Below are 24958 nucleotides of genomic sequence, written 5' to 3'. Positions count from 1 at the left end.
TGGGGTCAGACCCAGTATTAGTATTTTTCTTTTTCTTTTTTTTGAGATGGAGTCTCACTTTGTCACCATGGCTGGAAGGCTGGAGTGCAATGGCAAGACCTCAGCTCACTGCAACCTCTGCCTCCTGGGTTCATGTGATTTTCCTACCTCAGCCTCCCAAGTAGCTGGGACTACAGGCACCCACCACCATGCCTGGCTAACTTTTGTATTTTTAGTAGAGACAGGGTTTCACCATGTTGGCCAGGCTGGTCTCAAACTCCTGACCTCAAGTGATCCGCCCGCCTCGGCCTCCCAAAGTGCTGGGATTACAGGCCAGGTATTGGTATTTTTCAAAGTTCCTCAAGTGATTATAATATATGACAAAGTTGGAACCTCTATTCTAGGGACATACTTCTCAACCCTGGCTGTACATGAGAATCTCTTGAGAAGCTTTTACAAAAAACAATGTCTAGGCCTAATTTCCCAACAAATCAAATACAAATCCCTAGGGATGGGATGTGGGACACCAGCCCTCTTTACGTATCCTAAGATGACTCTAACAAGCAGCCAGCCTAGGAACCCCTGCTCTCTTGCTCCGACCTGCTGACCTGCAGTGATTCTAAACGAAGTGCCTCTCCTAGGCTGGAGGACAAGGAGACCTTCCAATGATCAAGATGTCAGCATTGGCTGTTTATTTCTGGTCCTGGTTGGCAGCAATATGGCCAACTTCAGACCAGCCAGCCACAGGTCTGAGGCCCCAGGATGCAGCTCTGCTTCGGTGCGCTGTGGGTCTTCACTCATACTTGCAGAAATCCTTAAGTTCTTTGGGCAGGTGGAGCCCATCAATGGCCAGCCGGTGCACCATGCTTCTCTGTATCACTAGGCGGCACAGCGTCTGCAGGGACGGCACTGTGGGAAGAAGACTGTGAAAGGCAAACTGAACTGGAGGGTGGGTCTGAGGCCAAGACCCAGAAGATCTAGGTCATGGTCCTCACTTTGCCATTAAATGTGGGCAAGTCCTTACTGCTCTCTGGGCCCAGCCTGCTTCATGGAGCTGTTCATGGGGCTGAGAGAAGCACCTCTTCCCAAGGGCTATCACAAAGCTGCAACCCTGTTTATATCATAACACAGCACAATCCCATCCTCGTTCACTTAGCAGCTTCTGGGGGCAGGAGTAGTGTCTGATTTGCCTGTGCAACTGCAGCCTCCAGTACAGGCCTGGCACAAAGAGGGTTCTGGTGCACTGAATTCATGAAATGTGATCAGAGGTATAACTACAATGCTTACCAGGGGTATAATGAATCATACCTCAGCATTAAAAAGCTCTCAGTCTGGGGTTTGTTTTTCCTCGAAGCCAATATGCCCAAGTCTATAAGCGTGTTTCTTTCTTTTCTTTTTTTTATTTAAAGAGAGAGGGTCTTGCTCTGTCACCCAGGCTGAAGTGCAGTGGTCAGTGAAGTGCAGCCTTCAATTCTTGGGCTCAAGCGATCCTCCTGCTTTAGCCTCCCAAATAGCTGGGACTACAGGCATGCACCACCATGCCCAGATAATTATTTAATTTTTTGTACAGAAGGGGTCTCACTTGGTTGCCCAGGCTTGAGCTTCGCTTCCCTCCCCTCCCCTCCCCTCCCCTCCCCTTCCCTTCCCTTCCTTGCCTGCCTGCCTTCTCTCTCTCTCTCTTCCTTTCTTTCTTTCTTTTTTTTTTTTCTTTTTCAGAGTCTCACTCTGTTGCCTAGGCTGGAGTGCACTGGTGAGATCTCGGCTCATTGCAACCTCCACCTCTCAGGTTCAAGTGATTCTCTGCCTCAGCCTCCCGAATAGCTGGGATTATAGGCACATGCCACTACACCCAGCTAATTTTTGTATTTTTAGTAGAGACAGACTTTCACCATGTTGGCCAGGCTGGTCTCAAACTCCTGGCCTCAAATGATCCGCCTGCCTCGGCCTCCCAAAGTGCTGGGATTACAGGTGTGAGCCACCATGCCCGGCCAAGCATGTTTCTAAGAAAAGGGCAAACAATTCTCAAAGAGGCCCCTAATATCTAAAATCAGTTTAGAATCCCTGCCCTAGGTGAATACAGGAAACATTCTCAAAACTAAAAGCGAACTTGTAGGGCATCTTAATCCATCAGCCAAGATGGGTACCAAGGCCCAAAACCAGGTAGAGGCTTGTGCAAGATCACAAGCAGAAGTGTAATTTGAAGCTAGATTCTCCCACTCTTAAACTAGTGCTGGACAGACGGAGGCCTAGCACACTGACTAGGAGCCCTAGCAGATTCCTGTCCCCACATTGCGCCAGGAGGGGTCGCTGCCCAGGGATACCTACAGCCATACTCGAGCTGGACAAGGCGCACGCTCTTGGTGGAAGCAAACACGTCCACCACCGCGTAGAGGGGCTGCGCAGCTGGCAGCCCCCGGGCGCTGGGGCCCATGTCCTCGCCGTTGATGATGATGTGCATGTCGGCCGTGCCATCGGGGCGCGGGCAGAAGAGGACGCCCAGGCGGCTACGGCGCGCCGTCGGAGGCAGCACGTTCAGCTCATAGAGCTGGTCCAAGAGATGGCTGTAGAGCCCTGGCCGACTGCGGCCCACCAGGCGGTCCCGGGGAATGCGAAACTGCTCAATGCGCAGATACGGTTCCACCAGGAGGGTTGGAGGTCGGCTGGGGGCCGCTGCCTCGGCCTCCGGGCGGCCCTCCCGGGGCACGCGGTTGTGGTGGCGCGTGATGGCGAAGACCCAGGTGTGGCCCAGGTTGACTAGGTCGGGCAGAGAAAACTCGGGAACGGGGGCCAGACTGGCGGGGTCCAGCGCCGTCAGACCGAGACGCAGATGTCCGCACCAGCCCAGCTCTTTCTCTTCGATCTCGACCAGGAAGACCTGGCCCGGGGCCAGGGGCTCACGGCTGAAGCACACGCCGTGGGCGAAGCTCTCCACGCGTGTGGCCCGCATCCCAGAGGGGTCCACGCGGATGTTGTCACCGTGCACCCAATGGAAGCGGGTGGGAGGGGGCTCCGGGCGCGCAGGTCCCCAGAGTGCACCCGAATCCACGGGCTCGGAGGCAGCAGCCATCTCTCGGCCATAAGGCAGGCTGGCGGGCGCCGGGGGCTATTTTGGGCGGCGGGCTCAGATGGTGACCGCAAGGGGACCTTGTAAGGCATTTCCCCCCTGCCTCCCTTCCCCGAGCCTCTGCCCGGGGGTCCTAGCGCCGCTTGCTCAGCCATCCCTCCTAGAACTTGGCCATCCACACCCGGATCATCTGATCGCGTGCGCCCGGGCTACGATCCGCGAGGCCCGCGGACCTTGACCCGGCATTGACCGCCACCGCCCCCCAGGCCGGTAGGGACCAAAGAAGGGGCGGGGGGAAGACTGTCACGTGGCGCCGGAGTTCACGTGACTCGGAGTACACATGACTTCCAGTCCCCGGGCGCCTCCTGGAGAGCAAGGACACTGGGGAGCAGAGGTGAGCTGGCACCGGAGGCTGGAGGGGATCCCCGAGCCCGGGATCGGTGCGCGGTAGAGGAGGCTTGAGGGTGGGAGCTGGCGCTGGGGCCGGGGCTTCCCTCGCGGAGGCGCCGCCAGCTCCTCCCCGGGTGCTGCTTCACGGAAGCGCTGAGGAGTGAGGCAACAGCCCCTCTTCTGCCTCCCGTAGATGATCCGAGCCGCGCCGCCGCTGCTGTTCCTGCTGCTGCTGCTAGTGTCCTGGGCGCCCCGAGGCGAGGCAGCCCCGGACCAGGACGAGATCCAACGCCTCCCCGGGCTGGCCAAGCAGCCGTCCTTCCGCCAGTACTCCGGCTACCTCAAAGGCTCCGGCTCCAAGCACCTCCACTACTGGTCTGCCGCCCTGCCTCCCGGGCGGGACTGGGAGGAGAGATGACGGATGAGGGGTGGGGGGTAGTTCTGCAGACCCCTGAAGACGCCTGGGAGCCGGGAGGGCTGGAAAGGACCCCTACAACTGCACCAACACTGCCCTGACACCCCTTCCCAGGTTTGTGGAGTCCCAGAAGGATCCCGAGAACAGCCCTGTGGTGCTTTGGCTCAATGGGGGTCCCGGCTGCAGCTCCCTAGATGGGCTCCTCACAGAGCATGGCCCTTTCCTGGTGAGTGGACAGCAGGGGTAAAGCACAGTTCCTAAAGCAAAAGGCTGGGGAAAGGGAGAAACGGACTTTGTGATTTTCCAGAAAGTTTCCTTCCTTCTAAGTCTTGGGATTTTCCTCTATGCCATTGGCTTTGCTGCTTGTACCTCTCAGGGGTTTTGCCCACACGTAAAGTGCCTCTCACGGTGGCCCTTTCCCTCCACCCAGCTGGCCCTTGGGACTTACTCAGCCATCTCTTTCCTCCTCAGGTCCAGCCAGATGGTGTCACCCTGGAGTACAACCCCTATTCTTGGAATCTGGTATAGCTGGAGCTGTGGGTCCTGTGGGGGTGTCTGGGCACTTGGATGGAGTGGCAGTTGACTAATTTTTCCCTCCCTTCTAGATTGCTAATGTGTTATATCTGGAGTCCCCAGCTGGGGTGGGCTTCTCCTACTCCGATGACAAGTTTTATGCAACTAATGACACTGAGGTGAGTCCGGTGCCTGCCCATCTGCCCCAGGCTCCCCAGTCCTCCATCCATGGCATGATGCTGGGAGAGAGAGCATGGCCTTGGAGTCCACTTTTCGCTCTGTCATATGCTTGTGGTATGGTGGCCAGTCACTTCCTCTTACACAAACAGGGTGGGTTGATGTCATTATCTCTGAAGTTCTTTCCAGTTCAAATACCAAAGCTTCCTGATTCCCTCTGTCTTGCTCTCCCATCCCCAGGTCGCCCAGAGCAATTTTGAGGCCCTTCAAGATTTCTTCCACCTCTTTCCGGAGTACAAGAACAACAAACTTTTCCTGACCGGGGAGAGCTATGCTGGCATCTACATCCCCACCCTGGCCGTGCTGGTCATGCAGGACCCCAGCATGAACCTTCAGGTGCAGGGCAGCTGCAGGAGGGAAGGGAGGCACCTTGAGGCTGTGGCCTTGCAGTTAGCAAGGTCAGACTGGTCAACAGCCCCATCCAACCCAGCTCCCTGCATACCCTCCCCACCACCAGCTGCCCTAGGTCTGTCTAGTGTGCCTCCCACAACAGGAAACTCATCTGTCAGGCTGCCAGCTCTGTGCTTTGCATTGAGTGACCTCCCACACCCAACCGCCCCCATAAAACACCCTGGGTTTCAGCTTCCGGATTGCTGAAGGTCTGGGTGTTAGGGTGAGGGAGGCTCCTCCTCTTCGCCCTCCACATGAGCTGAGCGCCCTGGGTGTTTCACAGGGGCTGGCTGTGGGCAATGGACTCTCCTCCTATGAGCAGAATGACAACTCCCTGGTCTACTTTGCCTACTACCATGGCCTTCTGGGGAACAGGTATGGGATAGGGCAATTGGGCAATCTCTAGGGTCACATGATCTCGAGTCTGTCCTCCAGGCACATGATATGACAGGCCCAGCCCAGGTTTATGAGCAGCAGGTGGGTTGCAGAAAGAACACAGTGCTGAAAGGCCAAAGAATAGAGATCAGATTTTTCTTTTTTTTCTTTTTTTTTTTGAGACAGAGTCTCACTTTGTCATCCAGGCTGGAGTGCAGTGGCGCGATCTTAGCTCACTGTAACTTCCACCTCCCAGGTTCAAGCAATTCTTGTGCCTCAGCATCCCAAGCAGCTGGGACTACAGGCACGTACCACCACACCTGCTTAATTTTTTTGTATTTTTAGTAGAGATGGGATTTTGCTGTGTTGGCCAGGCTAGACGCGAACTCGTGGCCTCAAATGATCTGCCCGCCTTGGCTTCCCAAAGTGCTGGGATTACAGGCGTGAGCCACGGCGCCCAGCCAGAGATCAGATTTTAAAGGAACTAAGGAGGCCTTTCTGTATGACCCTGGGGCACCTCTTTGGGAGCTAGCTTAGGTGACGTGCAGACCACACCCTGTGATACCTTTCCTAGTCTCCTAGGGTCAGGGAGGTTGGTGGGAGGTGGGGGTATGCTCGCCTCCTCTGCCCTCCTCTTCCCACCAGAGGCTGATGCACTTTTCACTCTCATCTCCTACAGGCTTTGGTCTTCTCTCCAGACCCACTGCTGCTCTCAAAACAAGTGTAACTTCTATGACAACAAAGACCCGGAATGCGTGACCAATGTGAGGTTCTGCCGTCACTCCGCATCATCAGCCCTCCCATCCCTAATCCCAAGAATGGGACCACATTCCCTCCTTGGGGACTCCTTGTTCTCCATCCCTCATTGCCTTCTTGCACCTTTAAGCAATTTAGTGTTCTCTGGGACATGTGTCTAAGTGTGTATTCCCACCACCACCTCCTATGGCGGCAAATCCCATAACCTGTGTGAGGGAGAAAGGACTTCTTCACATTTATCAAACACCTGCAGTGTGGCGGGCACTGTGCTGAACTGTGTCTATGTAGATTACTTAAGCTTCAAGATTCCCCCTCAAATGAGATCGTACTACCCACATTTTCCAGATAAGGAAACCTGAGGGCCATGAATTTTGAAATCACTGTCTGAAGTCAGTGTTGGGAGGCAGTGATGCTAGGATTTGGACCTAGGGCTGGGAAGATTCCTGCCACTGAGCCTCAGTTTCCCTACCTGTGAAAAAAAAGTGGGTGAAGAGGTGAAATTCAAGAGCAATAAATCTTGGGACAACTTGGTGGGGTTGTGGAGAGGCTAGGGATCTGTAAAGCATGGTGGCTCGGTGTATCATTGCAGCTTCAGGAAGTGGCCCGCATCGTGGGCAACTCTGGCCTCAACATCTACAACCTCTATGCCCCTTGTGCTGGAGGGGTGCCCAGCCATTTTAGGTAGGTGCTGCTGGGTGCCCCTGGGGCCAACCCCAGCCCCATCTGGAGGCTCCACCCATCCCCCCACCTCACATGCAGGTATGAGAAGGACACTGTTGTGGTCCAGGATTTGGGCAACATCTTCACTCGCCTGCCACTCAAGCGGACATGGCATCAGGTGTGCAAGGGCGTGGGCTTCCTCCTGGTGAGGTGGGGACAGGGGCAGGGGCAGGGAAGCAGAGGCCCTGACCCTCTGTGTGTGCCCTCCAGGCATTGCTGCGCTCAGGGGACAAAGTGCGCATGGACCCCCCCTGCACCAACACGACAGCTGCTTCCACCTACCTCAACAACCCGTACGTGCGGAAGGCCCTCCACATCCCGGAACAGCTGCCGCAATGGGACATGTGCAAGTGAGGCTCTGTGGCCACCTGTGACTTGGGGTGGTGGGTTGCTGGGGCTTGTGGGCATCAGCAGGTTCCCAGGGATCTTCTGTGTAGGGTTTCTTGATGAGATGAGCTGTACAGGATGTTTAACATCCATCCCTGACCCCTCAGTGGATTGACAGCCAATTCTTTTTTCTTTTTTAAATTTTAAATGTTTTTGTTTGAGACAAAATTTAAATGTTTTTGTTTGAGACTCTGTCACCTAGGCTGGAGTGCAGTGGCGTGATCACAGCTCACTGCAGCCTCGAACTCATGGGCTCAAGTAATCCTCCCACCTCCTCAGTAGCTGGGACTACAGACGCACACCACCACCCCCAGCTAATGTTTGTATTTTTTTGTAGAGATGGTGTTTTACCATATTGCCCAGGCTGGTTTTGAACTCTGGGGCTCAAGTGATCCGCCCACCTCAGCCTCCCAAAGTACTGGCATTACAGGCTTGAGCCACCCCACCCAGCCCCAATTCATTACATAGCCACATTGGTTGTTGTTTCACAGTTCACTACAGCCTCAACCTCCTAGCTCAAGCGATCCTCCGACCTTAGTCTCCTGAGTAGCTGGGTCTACAGGCACATGCCACCATTCCTGGCTAATTTTTAAAAAAATTTTTTGTAGAGACAGGGTCTCACTATGTTGTCCAGGTTGGTCTTGAACTCTTGGTCTCAAGCAATCCTCCCTCCTTGGCCTCCCAAAGTGCTGAGATTACCCACCCAGCCACCACATTGGTTAATAACTATTACTTCTGACCTGGCGCAGTGGCTCATGCCTGTTATCCCAGCACTCTGGGAGGCTGAGGTGGGCGGATCACCTGACGTCAGGAGTTCGAGACCAGCCTGGCCAACATGGTAAAACCCCATCTCTACTAAAAATACACAATTAGTCAGGTGTGGTGGTGGGTGCCTGTAATCCTAGCTATTCAGGAGGCTGAGGGAGGAGAATCACTTGAACCCGGGAGGTGGAGGTCACAGTGAGCCAAGATCATGCTACTGCACTCCAGCCTGGGCAACAAGAGTGAAACTCCATCTCAAACAACAACAACAACAAACTATTACTTCCATGTCCAATCTCCTGTGAGCCCCCCGCCACCGCAAGTAAAAGGGTGACACTGGGCCCATCTGGGGCTGCTCAGGTCCATTTTGATTGGTCAGTGCTCACACTCTACCTTGTTATATGTTGTGACTCTCACACCTGCTGGCCCCTAGACACTAAATGCCAGATGCATCCCAGTCCCTGTAACAACCAAAACGTGTCCCTGTAGGTGTTTTTTTGTTTTTTTGTTTTTTTGTTTTTTGAGATGGAGTCTTACTCTATTGCCCAGGCTGGAGTGCAGTGGTGCAATCTTGCTCACTGCAACCTCTGCCTCCCGCCTCCCTGCTTCAGCCTTCTGAGTAGCTGGGATTACAGGCATGTACCACCATGCCTGGCTAATTTTTGTATTTTTTTTTAGTAGAGATGGGGTTTCACCATGTTGGTCAGGCTGGTCGCGAACTCCTGGCCTCGTGATCCACTCACCTCGGTCTCCCAAAGTGCTGGGATTACAGGTGTGAGCCACCGCACCTGGCATCCCTGTACATTTCTAAATGGGGATGAGTTGAGGCTCTCTGAATCCCAGCCCATCATCCAGGTCAGTCCTAGAGAGGTGGCCCCCCAAAAAGAGGAGTGGAACCCAGCTGTCTGCTTTCTGGGTTGGAGCTTGGAGATAGGAGAGAAGGTCTGATCTGTTGACTACTTTTTGCCCCTACCTGGTCTTCCTGGGGCCTGCGCGTATGTTCCCGGCAGCTTTCTGGTAAACTTACAGTACCGCCGTCTCTACCGAAGCATGAACTCCCAGTATCTGAAGCTGCTTAGCTCACAGGTGAGTGGGGACAGCACAGCTGGATCCACCAGCAGCCTTAGGACCCCAGAGTAGCACAGCAAGCTGGGGGCCCTTTAGACTTCCTGTCAGGACAAGGGAAGCTGAAACTCCAAAAGGTGAAGCCCAGGGTACTGTGATTGGTGGGGTCAGAATTTGAACCTGGGTTTGTCCCCACCCATGCTGCACTGCTATAGGAGGCCAAGTGGTCTGGATCAGCCAAGGAGCCTTAAGGGTGAGAAGAGCTTCATTCATGCCAAAAATGGGCTAGCTGAGGTCCAGGGTGGGAGCAGACCTTGTCCAAGGTGATATAGGAGGCACTGGCAGAGCCAGGTTAGGACCAGGTTCTGTCCAGCACAGTAGTTCATAGCATGGGCTCTGGAGTCACATGGCCTGGGTGCAAGTCCCTGTACTAGACACATAATCTTGGGCAAATTTCTTAAATATGAGCCTCAGGTTCCCCATCTGTAAAATGGGGATAATGGTAGACAATGATATCTACCTCATAGGTAAAACATTTAGTAGAATACTGGACATGCAGTAAGTCATCAGAAAACATGAGAATTCCCTGGTTCGTGCTATCTAGCTCAGCCCCTTGAATTCCCTGAGGGGTAGGCCTTGAACTAGGGAAGGGCTAAGGCCTAGGCTTCTTCCACACCACTCATTCTCACCCCGTTCTGCTTTAGAAATACCAGATCCTGTTATATAATGGAGATGTAGACATGGCCTGCAATTTCATGGGGGATGAGTGGTTTGTGGATTCCCTCAACCAGAAGGTAAGACAGAGATTCCTGGCCCTGGGATAGGGGCTGCTGTGGAGGATCAGGGGCGGGTATGCCTGGGAGTGGCTGGCTGGCTACCTGGCTCTGGTCCACAGAGGGCAAGTGTGGAGGAATTCCCAGCCCTAAGGTCTTGCTGGTAGCTGTGAGCAAGGATGCAGCTGCTGTAGGCTGATGTCTTTTCTGATGGGGCAGATGGAGGTGCAGCGCCGGCCCTGGTTAGTGAAGTATGGGGACAGCGGGGAGCAGATTGCCGGCTTTGTGAAGGAGTTCTCCCACATCGCCTTTCTCACGATCAAGGTAGGGACTGGCCCTGCTGAGGGATAACTGGGCCGGAGGCGAAGGAGCAGGACCCACCCGTCCTTTCCCTCCGGCTGCCTTTTAGGCTGGGTCATGGGTCACTATCTGGCCCCTGTATGGGCAAGCTTTTTTGGAGAGGGGTGGGGAGGGTTCTGGGAAGAATAAAGGGCTTGGGATGAAGGAATTCCCCACGGGTGAGCAGTTATATGGGGAGGAGGGAATGGTGGGGGTCAGGAGCTCACGAACATTGCTCCTCAGGGCGCCGGCCACATGGTTCCCACCGACAAGCCCCTCGCTGCCTTCACCATGTTCTCCCGCTTCCTGAACAAGCAGCCATACTGAGGACCACAGCAACCAGCTCCACGGCCTGATGCAGCCCCTCCCAGCCACTCCTGCTAGGAGTGCCCCTACAGGCCAGGTTCTGCCTTCAGGACTGCCCGCTTCCCACAGCCCTGTGCATCCCAGACTGGGCCAGGGTCTCCCACAGACAGCCTGGGGGCAAGTGAGCACTTTATTCCCATAACAGTTCCTGAATGGGGTGGCCTGGCCCCCTCTCTGCTTAAAGAATGCCCTTTACGATGCACTGATCCCATCCCAGGAACCCAACAGAGCTCAGGACAGCCCACAGGGAGGTGGTGGACGGACTGTAATTGATGGATTGACTGATTATGGAATTAAATTGGGTACAGCTTCAAACCCCGTCTTCTCTGTGGCACTGGGGGTTAGAGGGGGCACTACAGGCTATGAATGTGGGAAAAGAGGGGCTGAGAGGGGTTGGAGTCCTGAATGACAGCTGCCAGCGTGGGGGTTGGGGGCTCACACAGCAGCTGTGGAGGGTGGGGGGGCAGTGGACGCCCCGATGTCGGCAGGCCGGTTCTTCTCAATCACCTCTCGCAGCCCTTTGGCAAAGTGGAGATCAGCCCCGATGGTGAGGAAGCCCTGTGTGGGGGACAGGGGAGCCTCATTTATTCATTCAGTTACTGAGGCCAGCGTTTAGAGATCAAGAGACAGAGTCTTTGTCTTTCAGGGACTCAATCTAATGGATAATTCCATGTCAAGGTGCTCAAATGAGGTTGTAGGAGTGTAGACTATGGGTGTCAAGGAGGGCTTCTTGGAGAAGGTGACCTCTGAGCTAAGACCTGAACGATTAGTAGGTATTGGGATGGGAGAAGAGTGCTCCAAGGAGAAGTCACTGTGTGTGCAAAGGCTTTTAGGAGTCTAAGATTAAAACGGGAGGGGACGGCTGGTAATGGGGGAGCTGGGGTCAGGTAGTGGAGGGCACTGGGGAACTACAGAGAGAGGGGAAGGCCCTGCCCTCCTTCCCCATCCTGCCCCCACTCACCGCATGGTTCGTCACCACTTCACGCACAAAGTTGATGCCCTCAGGTAGTGGGATCTGCACCCCACGCCAGGTCCGCTCTGTGGGTGGGAGCACCCCGCTCAGTCTGGGCCCGCCCAGTTCACCCCTCCTTTCTTCCTCCGTCCTCACACCCCAGCCTTACCGTTGAGCATGGGCATCACCCCGATCTGCAACATGGTCTTCAGAGGGGCCTGTAAGGGGATCAGCTGGGGGGGCAAGGGGGGAAACAGGGCAGCCAGTCAGGGGTGGGTTTAGTTGCCCATGGGTGAGCAGTTATATGAGGAGGGAATGGTGAGGATCAGGATCTCACGAACCCAGCCCAGCCCACCCACCCTTCCCCACTCACAGCCAGCGACTCCAGTGCAGAATGGTTGGAATAGATTCGGAACCTGCGGGAGAGAAAGGAGCCCTGTGGGCAGGAAGCCTGGAAGCTCCCCTTCCTCAGACCACCCAGGCCTACCTGCCAGAGGTGCCTGAGTTGCAGGCTCAGATGCCCCACGTAGGCACCTTTCCAGGTGCTACAACTTTCCAAGTATCCTCGGGCCAGTTATGGCTGCCACTTGGGTCTCCTTTTCTCCAAGGCTGCTACTTTTTATTTATTGAGCACTTCTAATGTGCCAGACTTCTGCTGGTAGCTTTGCAGGTGTTATTTATTTTATGTAACAAAACTCACATTGCTTAGTTCCCGTCAGACACTAAGCGTATTTATTTTCTTTTTTTCTTTTTATTTATTTTTGAGACAGCGTCTCACTGTGTTGCCCAGGCTGGAGGGCAGTGGTGCAATTTAACTCGCAGTGGCTTTGACCTCCAGGGCTCAAGTCAGCCTCCCACCTCAGGCTCCCAAGTAGCTGGGACCGCAGGCGTGCATCACCATGAATGGCTAACTTGTAAATTTTTTTGTGGAGACGGGATCTCACTTTGTAGCTCCGGCTGGTATCGAACTCCTGGCCTCAAGTGATCTACCTGCCTTGGTCTCCCAAAGTGTTGAGATCACAGGTGTGAGCCACTGCACCCAGCCAACGTGTTTAAAAAGTTAATATTAGTAGGTTGGGCGCGGTGGCTCGTGCCTGTAATCCCAGCATTTTGGGAGGCCGAGGCGGGTGGATCACAAGGTCAGGAGATCAAGACCATCCTGGCTAACATAGTGAAACCCTGTCTCTACTAAAAAATACAACAAAAATTAGCCGGGTGTGGTGGTGGGCGCCTGTAGTCCCAGCTACTCGGGAGGCTGAGGCAGGAGAATGGCGTGAACCCGGGAGGCGGAGCTTGTAGTGAGCCGAGATTGCACCACTGCACTCCAGCCTGGGCGACAGAGCGAGACTGTGTCTCAAAAAAAAAAAAAAAAAAAAAAGGTAATATTAGTAAACTGTTTTAAAATACAGTACCAACTGGTTCAGTCCTCATAACAAGCCTAAGGAGTGGGCACTATTACGATTTGTACTTTATAGATGAGGAAAATGAGGCCCCACAAGGTTACGTAATTTGCCTGAAGTCACACAGCTGGGAAGTGTCAGAACTTGCCTCTAAAATCTAGGGTCCTAACCTACATTACCTCCTTTAACCTTAGAACAGCACTGTCCAGTCAGATTTTCTATAAAATGTTTTGTATCTGCATTGTCCACTGTGGTAGTCACTAGCCACATGTGGCTAATGAAATGTGGCTTGGTACAACTGAAAAACTTTAATTATAATTAATTTAAATGTAAATAGTCACATGTGGTTAGTATCTACCATATTGGACAGCACAGCCCTAGAAGGCAGATGCTACTTTTACCTGTATTAAACACATGGAGAAAATGAGGCCTAGAAAGACAAAATGGGCTGGGTGCGGTGGCTCATGGCTATAATCCCAGCACTTTGGGAGGCTGAGGTGGGACAATCACTTGAGCCCCAAGAATTGGAGACCAGCCTGGGCAACAAAGTGAGACCCTGTCTCTACAAAAAATAAAATAGTCAGCCATGGTGGTGCATGCATGTAGTCCCAGTTACTCGGGAGGCTGAGGCTGGAGGATTACTTGAACCCAGGAGGTCAAGGCTGCAGTGAGCTATTATTGCATTACTGCACTCCAGCCTGGGCAACAGAGTGAGACTCTGTCTCAAAAATAAATAAATACAATAAAAATAAAATAAGGCTGAGCGCAGTGGCTCATACCTATAATCCCAGCACTTTGGGAGGCCGGGGCAGGTGAATCACCTAAGGTCAGGAGTTCGAGACCAGCCTGACCAACATGATGAAACCCCATCTCTACTAAAAATGCAAAAATTAGCCGGGCGTGGTGGCGCACACTTGTAATCCCAGCTACTCAGGAAGCGGAGGCAGGAGAATTGCCTAAACCTGGGAGGCGGAGGTTGCAGTGAGCCAAGATCACGCTATTGCACTCCAGCCTGGGCAACAAGAGCGAAACTCCTCAAAAAAAAAAAAAAAAGAATAATAACATTTTTTAAAAAGAAAGATAAAATGGCCTCAAGGTCACAAAGCCGTGTTGTGCGGAGGTTTTTGTCAAAACCCATGTTCTGATCTTTGCTGTGTGACTGTGGGCATGTTATTTAACATTGCTGGACCCATTTGTTCATCTCTCATAATACCTGCCCTGCCTGCCTCTGGGACATGTGAGAATGCAGAGGAGTTAGATTTTACCAAAGCACTTTAGCATGCATTAACAAAGATAGACCCCAGCTCTCAGTGACTTACAGGTATGAACGAATTTTAACTCAACATCCCTGTGGACAGGTGTGATTGTCCTCAAGACACTGAGGTGCAGGGAGGTGTGCCTGCATACCTGCGCAGGTCCAGCTGTGTGCGCAGGGCCTTCCCCCGGAGAGCCATCTTGGCGCTGAGACGGGCGTCCTGCAGGAACATGGGGAGGAGGATGTTACCCAGAAGGTCAGTAACCCACAGTCAATTTTTCCCTGACCCCCAGCTAGCAGCCCCCACTCCAGGACCCATACCATAGTCATGCTGGACAGCTGGACCTCAGGCTTGTCGGGTGGGACCAGGGCGATGGTGACGCTAGCAGTGACAGAGACGGTGGTGCCAGAGGGCTTGATGGTGCAGCGTGGTGGGGCCAGGACCCGCAGCTCCAGCTTCAGTGGGGAGTCAATCACTGCTGGGCTCTGGGGGATGAGCAGCAGGGGTGGGTCAAGTCCCTGCCATTTCCTGTGGAGCCCCCAGGGAAGAAGAGGACGAAGGCAGGTGCAGCTTCTGCCTCTGGGGACTCTCATATTGCAAATACAGAGACAGTTCTGGCTTCCAAAACCCTCAAATCTGCATCTAGCCTTCATGCCATTGCCACACAAAGAAACAGCAATGTATTCTTCTCTTTCTGCTTCCTAAATACATCTCAATATTCAGGTCCATCGCCAATCCAGACTCTTCGTGGATGTCCTTTTTGCATTAGTATCTCAGCCCCTTGCCATGTCTTCTGTTTTGGATATGGAGTCTCACTCTGTTGCCCAGGCTGGAGTGCAGTGGCACAATATCGGCTCACTGCAACTCTGTCTCCCAGGTTCAGGCGATTCTCCCGCCTCAGTCTCCCAAGTAGCTGGGATTACAGGCACCTGCCGCCATGCCCGGCTAAGTTTTGTATTTTTAGTAGAAACGGGGTTTCACCATGTTGGCCAGGCTGGTCTCGAACTCCTGACTTCAGGTGATTCGCCCACTTCGGCCTCCCAAAGTGTTGGGATTACAGGCATGAGCCACCATGCCCAGACCACTTGCCATATTTTTGCTCTCTCTCTCCTTTCTTTTTCTTTTTTTTGAGACAGAGTCTCTGTCGCCCAGGCTGGAGTGCAGTGCCATGATCATGGCTCACTGCAGCCTCAACCTCCTCAGCTCAAGTGGTCCTGCCACATCAGCCTCCTGAACAGCTGAGACCACAGGTTCATGCCACCATGCCAGGCTTATTTTTGTATTTGTATTTTGTTTTTGTTTTTGCTTTCGTTTTTTTGTAGAGATGGGGTTTGGCCATGTTGCCCATGCTGGTCTCAAACTCCTGGGCTCAAGCGATCTGCCGGCTTCAGCCTCCCAGAATGTTGGGATTACAGGCGTGAGCCACCATGCCTGGCCATATCTTCTTTCTCTAGACTGCTGTGCTTTCTTCTATAGGCAGTGAAGGAATACTATAAGATGCAACTTGCCTAATCTTCACCAAACATGATTCTAAACACTGTATATGTGTTGGCTCCTTTAAACCTCATAAGGACCAGGCACGGTGGCTCACGCCTGTAATACCAGCACTTTGGGAGGCCGAGGTGGGCAGATCACAAGGTCAGGAGATCAAGACCACGGTGAAACCCCATCTCTACTAAAAATACAAAAAATTAGCCAGGCACGGTGGCAGGCGCCTGTAGTCCCAGCTACTGGGGAGGCTGAGGCAGGAGAATGGCGTGAACCCGGGAGGTGGAGCTTGCAGTGAGCTGAGATCACGCCATTGCACTCCAGCCTGGGTGACAGAGAGAGACTCCATTTCACCAAAAAAAACAAAAAAAAAACAAAAAAAAAACTCATAATAACCACGTGAGGCAGATATTACTGCCAATTTTGTTGTTGTTGTTTATTTTTTACAAATTTATTTTTCAGGCTGGGTGTCATGGCAGAGAATTGCTTGAACCCAGGAGGCAGAGGTTGCAGTGAGCCAAGATTGTGCCACTGCACTCCAGCCTGGGTGACAGAGTGCGACTCTGTCCCCCGACCCAAAAAAAAAAGATCTGACTAAAAATTTATTCTTCAATAGAGACAGGGTCTCACTATGTTGCCCAGGCTGGTCTCAAACTCCTGGGCTCAAGCAATTTTCCTACCTTGACCTCTCAAAGTGCTCAGAGTATAGGCATAAGCCATCATGCCCAGCCATATCCCCATTTTTGAGATGGGAAAATTGAGGCACAGAGAGGTTAAGTAACTTGTAGAGGTTATGCAGTCATTCAGTTTCAGAACTAGGCTTGAAGCCCAGGCAGTCTGACAATAGAGACCCTGCCCTTAATTTCTTAGCCATGAATTTGATGATGATAATGACTGAATTATTTCTTCTAAAATTTGTAATTTTGCTGGGCGCAGTGGCTCACACCTGTAATCCCAGCACTTTGGGAGGCCAAGATGGGTGACCACTTGAGCCCAGGAGTTCAAGACCAGCCTGAGCAACATGATGAAACGCTGTCTCAACAAAATTTTAAAAATTAGTGGGGCGTGGTAGCACAAGCCTGTAATTCCAGCTAGTCAAGAGGCTGAAGCAGGAGAACAGCTTGAGCCCTGGGAGGCAGAGGTTGCAGTGAGCCTAGATTGTGCCACTGCATTCCAACTTGGATGACAAAGTGAGACTCTGTCTCAAAAAAATAAATAAATAAAATGTGTAACACTCTCCTCCCCAATACACAAATAAACAATAGTATATGTTAATTATTATTAAAGCCCTCACACTTGCAAAGCGTGGGTTCTCGCTAATCCTCACAGCAGCTCTGCGAAGGAGATAGGACAGGAAGGAGCAGGAAGGGGAAGCCTCCTTCACAGACGGAACAGCCATGACAAGGCGAGGGCGACTGGCCAAAGACAAGAGGCCAGAGCCCTGTCTGAGTGGCTGCCACTGGGGGCCCCGCCTGTACCCCTCCCTGGTCTCACTGGTGTGCAGGTGGCCCTATCCCGGTCCCCCGCCAGCACTCACCAGCAGGACAATGCTCCCAAAGTAGGTGGCCCTCAGCAGTATGTCCAGGTCATGGGGCACCTGAACAGGGGAATCAGGAGTGAGGGAGTGAGCTCTGTCACAGACCCTCTTTTGCCCATCCCACACACAGGCCCTGGCATACCTTGTCCCCCACCAGCGACAGTTGCAGCGCCCCCGCCCGGAAGTAGCTCTCCATGGCAGAATCGAAGAAGAACTCAGAGAAGGCCACATACACCATCCGCTCCTCCTCCTGCAGCTGGGGCTCCACCGCCCGGTTGGGGAGGCTCCAGTTCCTCTCGGTCAGGGGGAAGAAGGCCCCCTGGGGTGGGGCATTCACGGTCAGGGTCAAGGCAGACTGGCCTGGCACCTGGACTGACAGCAGGTGTCTCCCAGCCCTGTGCTAGGCACTGTGGGGAGACAGTGGGAACCCAGCTGCTGTTCTTGGGGCACTCACAAGCACATCTCTTAAAAGGCATTGAAAGGAGGACACCTGCTATCAGGGGGCAAGCCTGTCACACTGGAAGAGGGAGGGTCAGGAAAGGTTTCATGGAAGAGGTGGCATCTGAGTGGGTCTTGAAAGCCAGAGGCAGTAACAACAGCTACTATTTACATATAGTGTGCATACTCATGCTTCTGTGCCAAGTACTGTAAGCTCTTCACATAGATCAACTCCTTTACTCTGCATTAACTACGTGTGCTTTCTTACTAGATTATTTCCATTTACGTGTTAGGAAACTGGCCAACTGAAAAGTTATGCTTAGGGCCATGCAGCTAGTCAGTGGCAGAGCTAGGATTTGAACTTCAGGCATTCTTTTTCTTTTTGTAGAGAAGGAGGTCTCACTATGATGCCCCAGCTGGTCTCAAACTCCTGGGCTCAAGCGATCCTCTGGCCTGGGTCTCCCAAAGTATTGGGATTACAGGCATGAGCCACTGCACCCGACTGATTCTAGCTCCCAAGTCTGCACTCTGAAACTGCTATACTACTCTGGGAGACCAAAGGTAGTGGCTACACACTAGCTATGTGGCCTTGGGCAAGTGATGTCACCTCTATAAGTAAGTCTCCACATTCCTAAAATGAGGATGATGTTAGTACCTGACTCACAGGGTTGTGAGAGAATGAAATGAGATGATTTGTGTAGAAATTTGTGTCCAGCTCCTTCAGGGGAGTTGGGGAAAGACCGTGCATGAGCAAAGGCCCTGAGGTGGGAAGCGAGGGTCCAATTTGGGAAAGAGCAGCTGCAAAGAAACAGGATGAGATATAAAAGGTGGGGCCAGGTAAGATTAACAGGGCTCAAATACCAGACCCAGGAGGCTGAACCTAATTCTGTAGTAACAGGGAGCCATAGCATTCTCAGCAATGAGAGTGGCCTCATCAGAGCTGTGCTTTAGGAAGTAAAATCTCACAACTTAGCGGAGAAAGAGGTCCTGTTAGGAGGTCAGAGGTCATACACCAGCCCGAGCAGCTCACCCGGAAGTCCATGTCCAGGTTGCTGGTGGAAGCCACAGGATCCTTCATGAGGGAATAGTCAATGCCAACAAGCTCGTCCACAGAACTGCGCACTGCAGGAAGAGGCTCAAGTCACTCACAGCTGTGTGATGTGGGACAAGGTGCTTAACCTCTCCAGGCTCAGAGTCCCACCCATAAAATGAGGATACATCCCTCGCAGGGTTGTCAGGAGGGTCAAATTAATTTTATGTGGAAAGCACTTAGGGCCTGCTGTGTAGTAAGTGCCCATTAATGTTAGTTATTATTATTACTACTACCACAGAGGTTTCATCAAATCACTGGGGGCGCCGCGCACAGTGGCTCACACCTGTAATCCCAGCACTTAGGGAGGCCACGGCAGGCAGATCACCTGAGGTCAGGCGTTCGAGACCAGCCTGGTCCACCATGGTGAAACCCCGTCTCTACTAAAAATACAAAAATTAGCTGGGCGTGGTGGTGGGCGCCTGTAATCCCAGCTACTCGGGAGGCTGAGGCAGGAGAATCGCTTGAATCTGGGAGGTGGAGGTTGCAGGGAGCCAGAATTGCACCACTGTACTCCAGCCTGGGTGACAGAGTGAGACTCCATCTCAAAAAAAAAAAAAAGAAAGAAAAAAAAGATGGCATGGGGTTCCTTTCCCTTGGTTTCTCCTACCTCCTCCTTCTCTTCCCCTGCCTGTGTGTTGGGTGTGATGGGACAATAACTTTGCCCCACAGTAGACAGAGGTCATGGCTTAGAAAAAGGGAATTCATGGCCAGGCACAGTGGCTCATGCCTGTAATCCCAGCACTTTGGGAGGCCAAGGTGGGCGGATCACGAGGTCAGGAGATTGAGACCATCCCGGCCAACGTGGTGAAACCCTGTCTCTACTAAAATACAAAAACTTAGTCGGGCATGGTGGTACACGCCTGTAGTCCCAGCTACTCGGGATGCCGAGGCAGGGGAATCGCTTGAACCCGGGAGGTGGAGACTGCAGTGAGCTGAGATCACGCCACTGGACTCCAGCCTGGCAACAGAGTGAGACTCCATATCAAAAAAAAAAAAAAAAAAAAGAGAAAAAGGGAATTAATGTATTCATGTTAATTGAGCACCTATTAGGTGCTAGGTGATGAAGACAAATGGGACGCCAGTGATTAGCACGCACATAATGAGGACCTTGACAACTATTCTCTCAGATAATCCTCACAGTAACTCCAGGAGGAAGCGCTGCCAGGCAAGTGAGGAAACAAGCACTTTGCCCAGAGAGAAATGAGCACTTTACCCAAAATCACACAGCAAGTCAGCTCCAGGGGCCACATTTGAACCCAGGACTGTTCGACAGCAGGGCTTGGAAGGGGCCTGCTCTGAGGTGCTGCATGACAGCTGCACACCTGGCCTCACCCCCAACCAACTCACCAGGCACGGTGTCCAGGAGGGCGTTGAGCAAGACCGTCCCTGCGTGGTAGAGTACGGGGCAGATCTGCGAGGTGGGAGCCAGAGTCAGGGCCTTCTCAAAGTGAGACCAGGCCCACCCTTGCCACCCTGCGACCTGTCACTGCCCACACCTGCTGGTTGAGGAGGAAGCGCATCCCTGAGGTGATGAACGTGGAGAGAAAATCATACACCTTCCTGTGAGGAAAGGAGAGGCCGGGTGAGCCCAGAACCTGCCTCCACCCCAGTCCAGGTCCAGGAGAAATCAGAGACCAGGGAAATAGTGGCAGTGGGATTCCTCAGCATCAGCCTGAATAACAGGTCCTCCACATAGGTTTTCCAAGAACCAGGCCCGAATTCCCTCTCCAGCATAATTCTCAAGACCTCCCGCTGGTCCCATCAGCCAAATGAATCCACCCACATTGCCTCAAACCCGCTCTGAGCATCCCCACATCCATCTGCTTACTGATCCGCTTACAACCCTTCTACCCTCTGCGTTCCTACCCTGTATTTCCCCATCTGAGCTCAGATGCTTCCTCTTCCAGGCAGTCTTCCCAGATTCCTCTCCTCTGAATCCCCAAAGCACTTTCTTAGTCCTTCTCTCCAGGCCCTGATAACAAATGCTTTTTATTCCAGATAGGCTCTGAGCTTCTTCCTGCATCCTCAGGGCCTGGCATACACTTTGATGAATAAATAGTACTGACAGTATACCAACACCAGGCAATAATCCATCATCTTCTTTCCCCAACTGTCTTCCAGAACAAGAACAGTATCCCCTTCTCAGCGGCAAAAATTAAAAAATAGGCCAGGCACAGTGGCTCACACCTGTAATCCCAGCACTTTGGTAGGCCGAGGCAGGCGGACCACCTGAGGTCAGGAGTTTGAGACCAACTTGGCCAATATGGCAAAACCCTGTCTCTACTAAAAATACAAAAAAAGTAGCTGGGCATGGTGGCGCATGCCTGTAGTCCCAGCTACTTGGGAGGCTTAGGCAGGAGAATCACTTGAACCCGGGAGGCGGAGGTTGCAGTGAGCCGAGATTGTGCCACTGCACTCTAGCCTGGTGACAGAACAAGACTCCATCTCAAAAAAAAAAAGTATTATTTTTGTTATTATTATTTAGAGACACCAATTATTGAGAATCCAGTACATGGCCAGCTGTGCATATTAGTCCTCACAATTACTCTTATCTAAGTGGCCAGCACTTAAATATGCATTTATCATATGCCAGGTGCTGTTCTAAAATTTTTTTTTTTTTTTTTGAGATGGAGTCTTGCTCTGTCGCCAGGCCAGAGTGCAGTAGCACAATCTCGGCTCACTGCAACCTCCGCCTCCCGGGTTCAAGCGATTCTCCTACCTCAGCCTCCCATGCAGCTGGGACTACAGGCATGTGCCACCACACTCAGCTAATTTTTGTATTTTTAGTAGAGACAGGGTTTCACCATGTTGGCCAGGATGGCGTCGATCTGTTGACCTCATGACTCGCCTGCCTTGACCTCCCAAATTGCTGGGATTACAGGCGTGAGCCACCGTACCCAGCCTTGTTCTAAATATTTTTACATATACCAACACAAATAATCCTGGCAATGACCTTATAAAATAGGCTTTATCATTATCCCCATGTTACTAATGAGGATATTGAGGCACCGAGCTTCAGCGATGTGGCCAAGTTCACACAGCCAGGAAGTGACAGAGCTGAGCTTTGGACACAGTTGGTCTGATTCCCAAGCCTGTGCACTTTGCATTGTGCTAGGCAGATGAGCTGTGGGGCTCAAAAGGGGTAAGCTGGGGTTGGGGCTGGGGCTTACTTGAAGGTTCCCCCGAAGGCCACGTGCATTCTGGAGACAGAGGCCTGGCAGGAGACATTGGACACTTTCATCCGTCCAGCAGGATCCCGGGAGAGCTCCAGACCAGTGCGGATGGACACACCCTCAGCTGAGGCGTTGATGTAGCCACCATCATAGCTGCCAAGGGGGTTAATATTCACTCCAGGTAGGAGCTCAGTTGAGTCTTCAGTGCCCCTTGCATCATGATACCTCCTAATAAGGTTTCACTTCCTTCCACACATCCTACCAAACCCTCCTATCAACTCTTATGAAATGGGTATGCTTGTCCCCATTATACAGATGAAGAAACTTAAACTCAGGAAGGCTAAGGGGGCTGCCTACAGCCCCACAGCACTTCCAGCCCTCCCTACCAACTCTCCACTCCCCTGAAGGTGCTGGGTCCTTACAAGAACCAGTAGAGCAGCTGTCTCCGGAAGCGCAGCCCCAAGGAGGCGTTGGTGATTTGTAGCATCAGCTCCTGCTGTGGCTGGAAATCGAGCTCGGAAGATGTCAGCTGCAGCTCTGTGACCTTCACCCTACGGGAGGCCTCAGGGTCAGATCCAGGGCCAAGAAGAGGGAACTCCCCCCAACCACAGGAAATTTGTCTGCTCCCCTTTCAAGTCCAGGTCTGGGGAAGCAGGAATGGGTAGAATGAATTCTTCCATTGTCCCTCAAGTACCCAACTTAGACTTGGGTGGCTCAAAGTTGAACTTGGGTGGCTGAGAGAGATGAGGTCTTCCTGACGCAGGTGTTAAAAGGGAGCTTCACCCCATCACTTAGAAGTCTTGTGTTTGTTTGTTTGCCGGGCGTGGTGGCTCATGCCTGTAATCCCAGCACTTTGGGAGGCCAAGGCGGGCAAATCACTTGAGGTCAGGAGTTCGAAAGTCTAGCCAACATAGTGAAACCCCTGTCTTTACTAAAAATACAAAACTTAGCAGAGCGTGGTGGCACGCGCCTGTAGTCATAGCTACTTGGGAGGCCAAGGCAGGAGAATCACTTGAGCTGGGGATGCAGAAGTCGCAGTGAGCCAAGATCGCACCACTGCACTCCAGCCTGGGCAACAGAGCAAGACTCCCTCTCAGAGAGAAAAAAAAAAAGTCTTGTTTGCTTGCACCCCCTCCCCTCCCACACCCTGGGGTTCCCTCACCCGGACTTTTAATAGAGTCCATTCACTTTGCCTCCATCACCTAAGCTCCGCCCTCATCCTAAACCATACTTAAGAGTCTTCAGTTCCCCCACCCCTCCCATTATCTCCACCCGGTGCCCAAGACTCCACTCTCATCTATTGGCAAGTTCCTTGACTCCACCTTTCTGGTGCTCTTCGGCCACGCCTCACATCTACCGGTCCTGCTTCCTTCCTGGCCCCCTCGACGTTTTCAAAGCCACGCCCATCTGCCCGGTCCCGCCTATGATGGCTGGCTTGGCCTTTATCTTTTCGGCCCCATCCGGTTTCTTAAGTCGTGCCTCATCGATTTGGCCACGCCCCCTCCCACTCAGCCTCCAGTCTCCCGAGACCCCGAGATTTCTTGGGCCCCGCCTCCACCGCCGAAGGCCCCGCCCCGGATCGCGAGGCCCCGCCCCCCACTTACTCAGAGATGTTGTAGTAGAAGTGGCCTTCTTTGCCCCGCAGGTCCGGAATGGTGATGGTCTCCAGCTCTTGTTCCAGAAAGCGCAGTCCCTCTTGCTTCACTGAGGCAGCAGCGAAATCCTTAGCTCCCGTGCCCACTGGGGCGACCCCAACCCCGTCCGCTCCCGTCCGTCCCTGTCTGCCCCTGCGCCTTACCCAGCTCCAGCGCCTTGGAGGTGACGCGGATCTTGCAGCCTGGGAACTCTGCGTGAGCGCCTGCCAGCAGCGCCAGGAAGAGAGCCCCGAAGAGGGCCATGGCGAGCGGGCCTGGGGGTGGGGTGGGGTCGCAGGAGTTGTCTGAGCCGCTTAAACCCATTCCTTGGACGTCCAGCCATAAGTGGGGACTAGCCTGGATCGTGGCCCTCCAGATAACTCTTCGGGGAACTTGGAACCAATAATCTTGCCTCCATTTGGCAGATGTGGAAACTGAGGCTCAGAGAGGCAATGCGACTTGCGTTCTGGCTCCCAGAGGATTTGGGACACGGGGGAGGGGACGTCCCCAGTTCCCTCGTGCTACCGCCGCGTGATGAGTTTGGACCTCCAGGGGACCAGCCCCCACACCCCCAACAACCTCCCCTTTCCTTTAGCGGTGGGCTCGCGCAGGCTTGCACGTTGCCACGGCAACGACTGCACGCGCATTCCTGGAGGGTGGCTTGCGGTCTCCTAGGCCTCGCGCCCGGGGAGGAGACGAGGTGGCCGACCAGACCGTGGGCTCCCGGGTCTCCCGGCTCCCTCAGGTCCTAAATCTCTCCCGTTAGAGAGTCTGCCTGGAGCCCCCCATGTTAGCGTTTTCCTTCATCGGCTCTCCTCCCCACCCCGGCTTCAGTGCACCACGCGGCTCGGCGAGGGACTGTGGACGGGATGGGGACGCGCCCCAACTCACTCAGCGGTGGAGCTGGGGGGCGGCGCGGTCACGTGGGGTGGCGGGCAGCTCAAGGTATCCGGGCGACGGGGTCTGGCGGGCAGGGCTGTTCCAGCCGCCCTTATAAAGCCGGGCCTCCCCGACCCCTCCTCCTCCTCTCTGCAGCTCTCCCCTCCTCCCTTGGGGGCTGGGAGGGGACGGGGCGGGACGCTGGCAGCCAGGAGAGTGGAAAAGGCTGTACAGAGCCCCGTGACAAGTCCGGCCGCTGTCTGGACAAGTGGGGGACCCAAGCCCAGGGAGAGGGAAGGAAGTGCAGGAGCCCTCCCATTCAGCCCCAACAATCCCGCTTTGCTGGGACCTCGGTTCAAATTACAATTACCCATGTCTTCCTGCAGGATCTTGGGCAAGTCACTTCACTTGGGTCACTGACCCTCAGTTTCTTCCTTCAGCGAAATGTGCACGATGATAGGAACTACCTCTTGAGCCTTTATTGCAACCAGGTCCAGGCACAAAGTCAAGGAATATTTTTTCCTTCCCTGCCACCCACAATCATCTCAGGACCTCCTTGCCTGGCTTTGCTATGGGC

General features: G+C 53.3%; 3 protein-coding genes across 15 annotated transcripts; 1 reads left to right on the top strand and 2 right to left on the bottom strand.

The window, feature by feature from the left end:
• Nucleotides 1-208: 208 nt before the first annotated feature.
• NEURL2 (neuralized E3 ubiquitin protein ligase 2) lies at nucleotides 209-3395 on the bottom strand. Of its 2 annotated transcripts, none has more exons than XM_025399105.1 (2): nucleotides 2305-3395; nucleotides 209-902 (listed from the first exon to the last, which is right to left on the bottom strand). In XM_025399105.1, exons 1-2 carry the CDS (start codon nucleotides 3044-3046, stop codon nucleotides 859-861), a joined length of 786 nt encoding a protein of 261 aa, XP_025254890.1. In that variant the 5' UTR covers nucleotides 3047-3395; the 3' UTR covers nucleotides 209-858. The 2 variants fall into 2 exon arrangements, with proteins under 2 accessions (XP_025254890.1, XP_025254888.1); XM_025399103.1 differs by having other exon boundaries at nucleotides 209-888.
• Nucleotides 2200-10846, top strand: CTSA (cathepsin A). Of its 3 annotated transcripts, none has more exons than XM_025399100.1 (15): nucleotides 2200-3437; nucleotides 3627-3808; nucleotides 3963-4074; nucleotides 4320-4370; nucleotides 4454-4540; nucleotides 4779-4934; nucleotides 5272-5363; nucleotides 6043-6127; nucleotides 6709-6800; nucleotides 6879-6957; nucleotides 7050-7189; nucleotides 8999-9074; nucleotides 9758-9847; nucleotides 10046-10150; nucleotides 10409-10846. In XM_025399100.1, the coding sequence occupies exons 1-15, from the start codon at nucleotides 3384-3386 to the stop codon at nucleotides 10490-10492; spliced, it is 1485 nt and encodes a 494-aa protein (XP_025254885.1). In that variant the 5' UTR covers nucleotides 2200-3383; the 3' UTR covers nucleotides 10493-10846. The 3 variants fall into 3 exon arrangements, with proteins under 3 accessions (XP_025254885.1, XP_025254887.1, XP_025254886.1); XM_025399102.1 differs by having other exon boundaries at nucleotides 2200-3483; XM_025399101.1 differs by lacking the exon at nucleotides 4320-4370.
• On the bottom strand, nucleotides 10778-24682 carry PLTP (phospholipid transfer protein). 10 transcript variants are annotated; one of them, XM_025399091.1, is made up of 16 exons: nucleotides 24394-24682; nucleotides 23667-23777; nucleotides 23473-23572; nucleotides 22291-22419; nucleotides 21866-22021; nucleotides 20192-20255; nucleotides 20043-20106; nucleotides 18633-18724; nucleotides 17307-17483; nucleotides 17165-17224; nucleotides 14460-14624; nucleotides 14291-14358; nucleotides 11857-11899; nucleotides 11653-11716; nucleotides 11493-11569; nucleotides 10779-11089 (listed from the first exon to the last, which is right to left on the bottom strand). In XM_025399091.1, the coding sequence occupies exons 2-16, from the start codon at nucleotides 23764-23766 to the stop codon at nucleotides 10967-10969; spliced, it is 1482 nt and encodes a 493-aa protein (XP_025254876.1). In that variant the 5' UTR covers nucleotides 23767-23777; nucleotides 24394-24682; the 3' UTR covers nucleotides 10779-10966. The 10 variants fall into 10 exon arrangements, with proteins under 10 accessions (XP_025254874.1, XP_025254876.1, XP_025254877.1 ...); XM_025399092.1 differs by having other exon boundaries at nucleotides 24390-24508; XM_025399097.1 differs by having other exon boundaries at nucleotides 23473-23567; nucleotides 24394-24508.
• Nucleotides 24683-24958: the final 276 nt, after the last annotated feature.

This window comes from Theropithecus gelada, chromosome 10, assembly GCF_003255815.1.
Source record: "Theropithecus gelada isolate Dixy chromosome 10, Tgel_1.0, whole genome shotgun sequence".
Classification (NCBI taxonomy): Eukaryota; Metazoa; Chordata; class Mammalia; order Primates; family Cercopithecidae; genus Theropithecus; species Theropithecus gelada.
Note: the sequence above shows the minus strand (reverse complement) of the source record. Positions and strands in the feature narration are given on the sequence as shown.

What these genes read in the sequence shown, in the direction of transcription:
- NEURL2 (XM_025399103.1), bottom strand. Translation starts at nt 3,046, where the DNA reads ATGGCTGCTGCCTCCGAGCCCGTGGATTCGGGTGCACTCTGGGGACCT. An exon ending in TGTCCAGCTCGAGTATGGCT is followed by an intron (nt 889 to 2,304) that starts GTAGGTATCCCT and finishes TTCTTCCCACAG; the next exon opens with TGCCGTCCCTGCAGACGCTG.
- PLTP (XM_025399089.1), bottom strand. Translation starts at nt 23,826, where the DNA reads ATGGGTTTAAGCGGCTCAGACAACTCCTGCGACCCCACCCCACCCCCA. An exon ending in TTCTACTACAACATCTCTGA is followed by an intron (nt 22,420 to 23,472) that starts GTAAGTGGGGGG and finishes GGCCTCCCGTAG; the next exon opens with GGTGAAGGTCACAGAGCTGC. An exon ending in ACACAGCTGGACCTGCGCAG is followed by an intron (nt 11,900 to 14,290) that starts GTATGCAGGCAC and finishes TCTCTCCCGCAG; the next exon opens with GTTCCGAATCTATTCCAACC.
- CTSA (XM_025399100.1), top strand. Translation starts at nt 3,384, where the DNA reads ATGACTTCCAGTCCCCGGGCGCCTCCTGGAGAGCAAGGACACTGGGGA. An exon ending in ATGCAACTAATGACACTGAG is followed by an intron (nt 4,541 to 4,778) that starts GTGAGTCCGGTG and finishes TCCCATCCCCAG; the next exon opens with GTCGCCCAGAGCAATTTTGA. An exon ending in GGGGTGCCCAGCCATTTTAG is followed by an intron (nt 6,801 to 6,878) that starts GTAGGTGCTGCT and finishes CCTCACATGCAG; the next exon opens with GTATGAGAAGGACACTGTTG.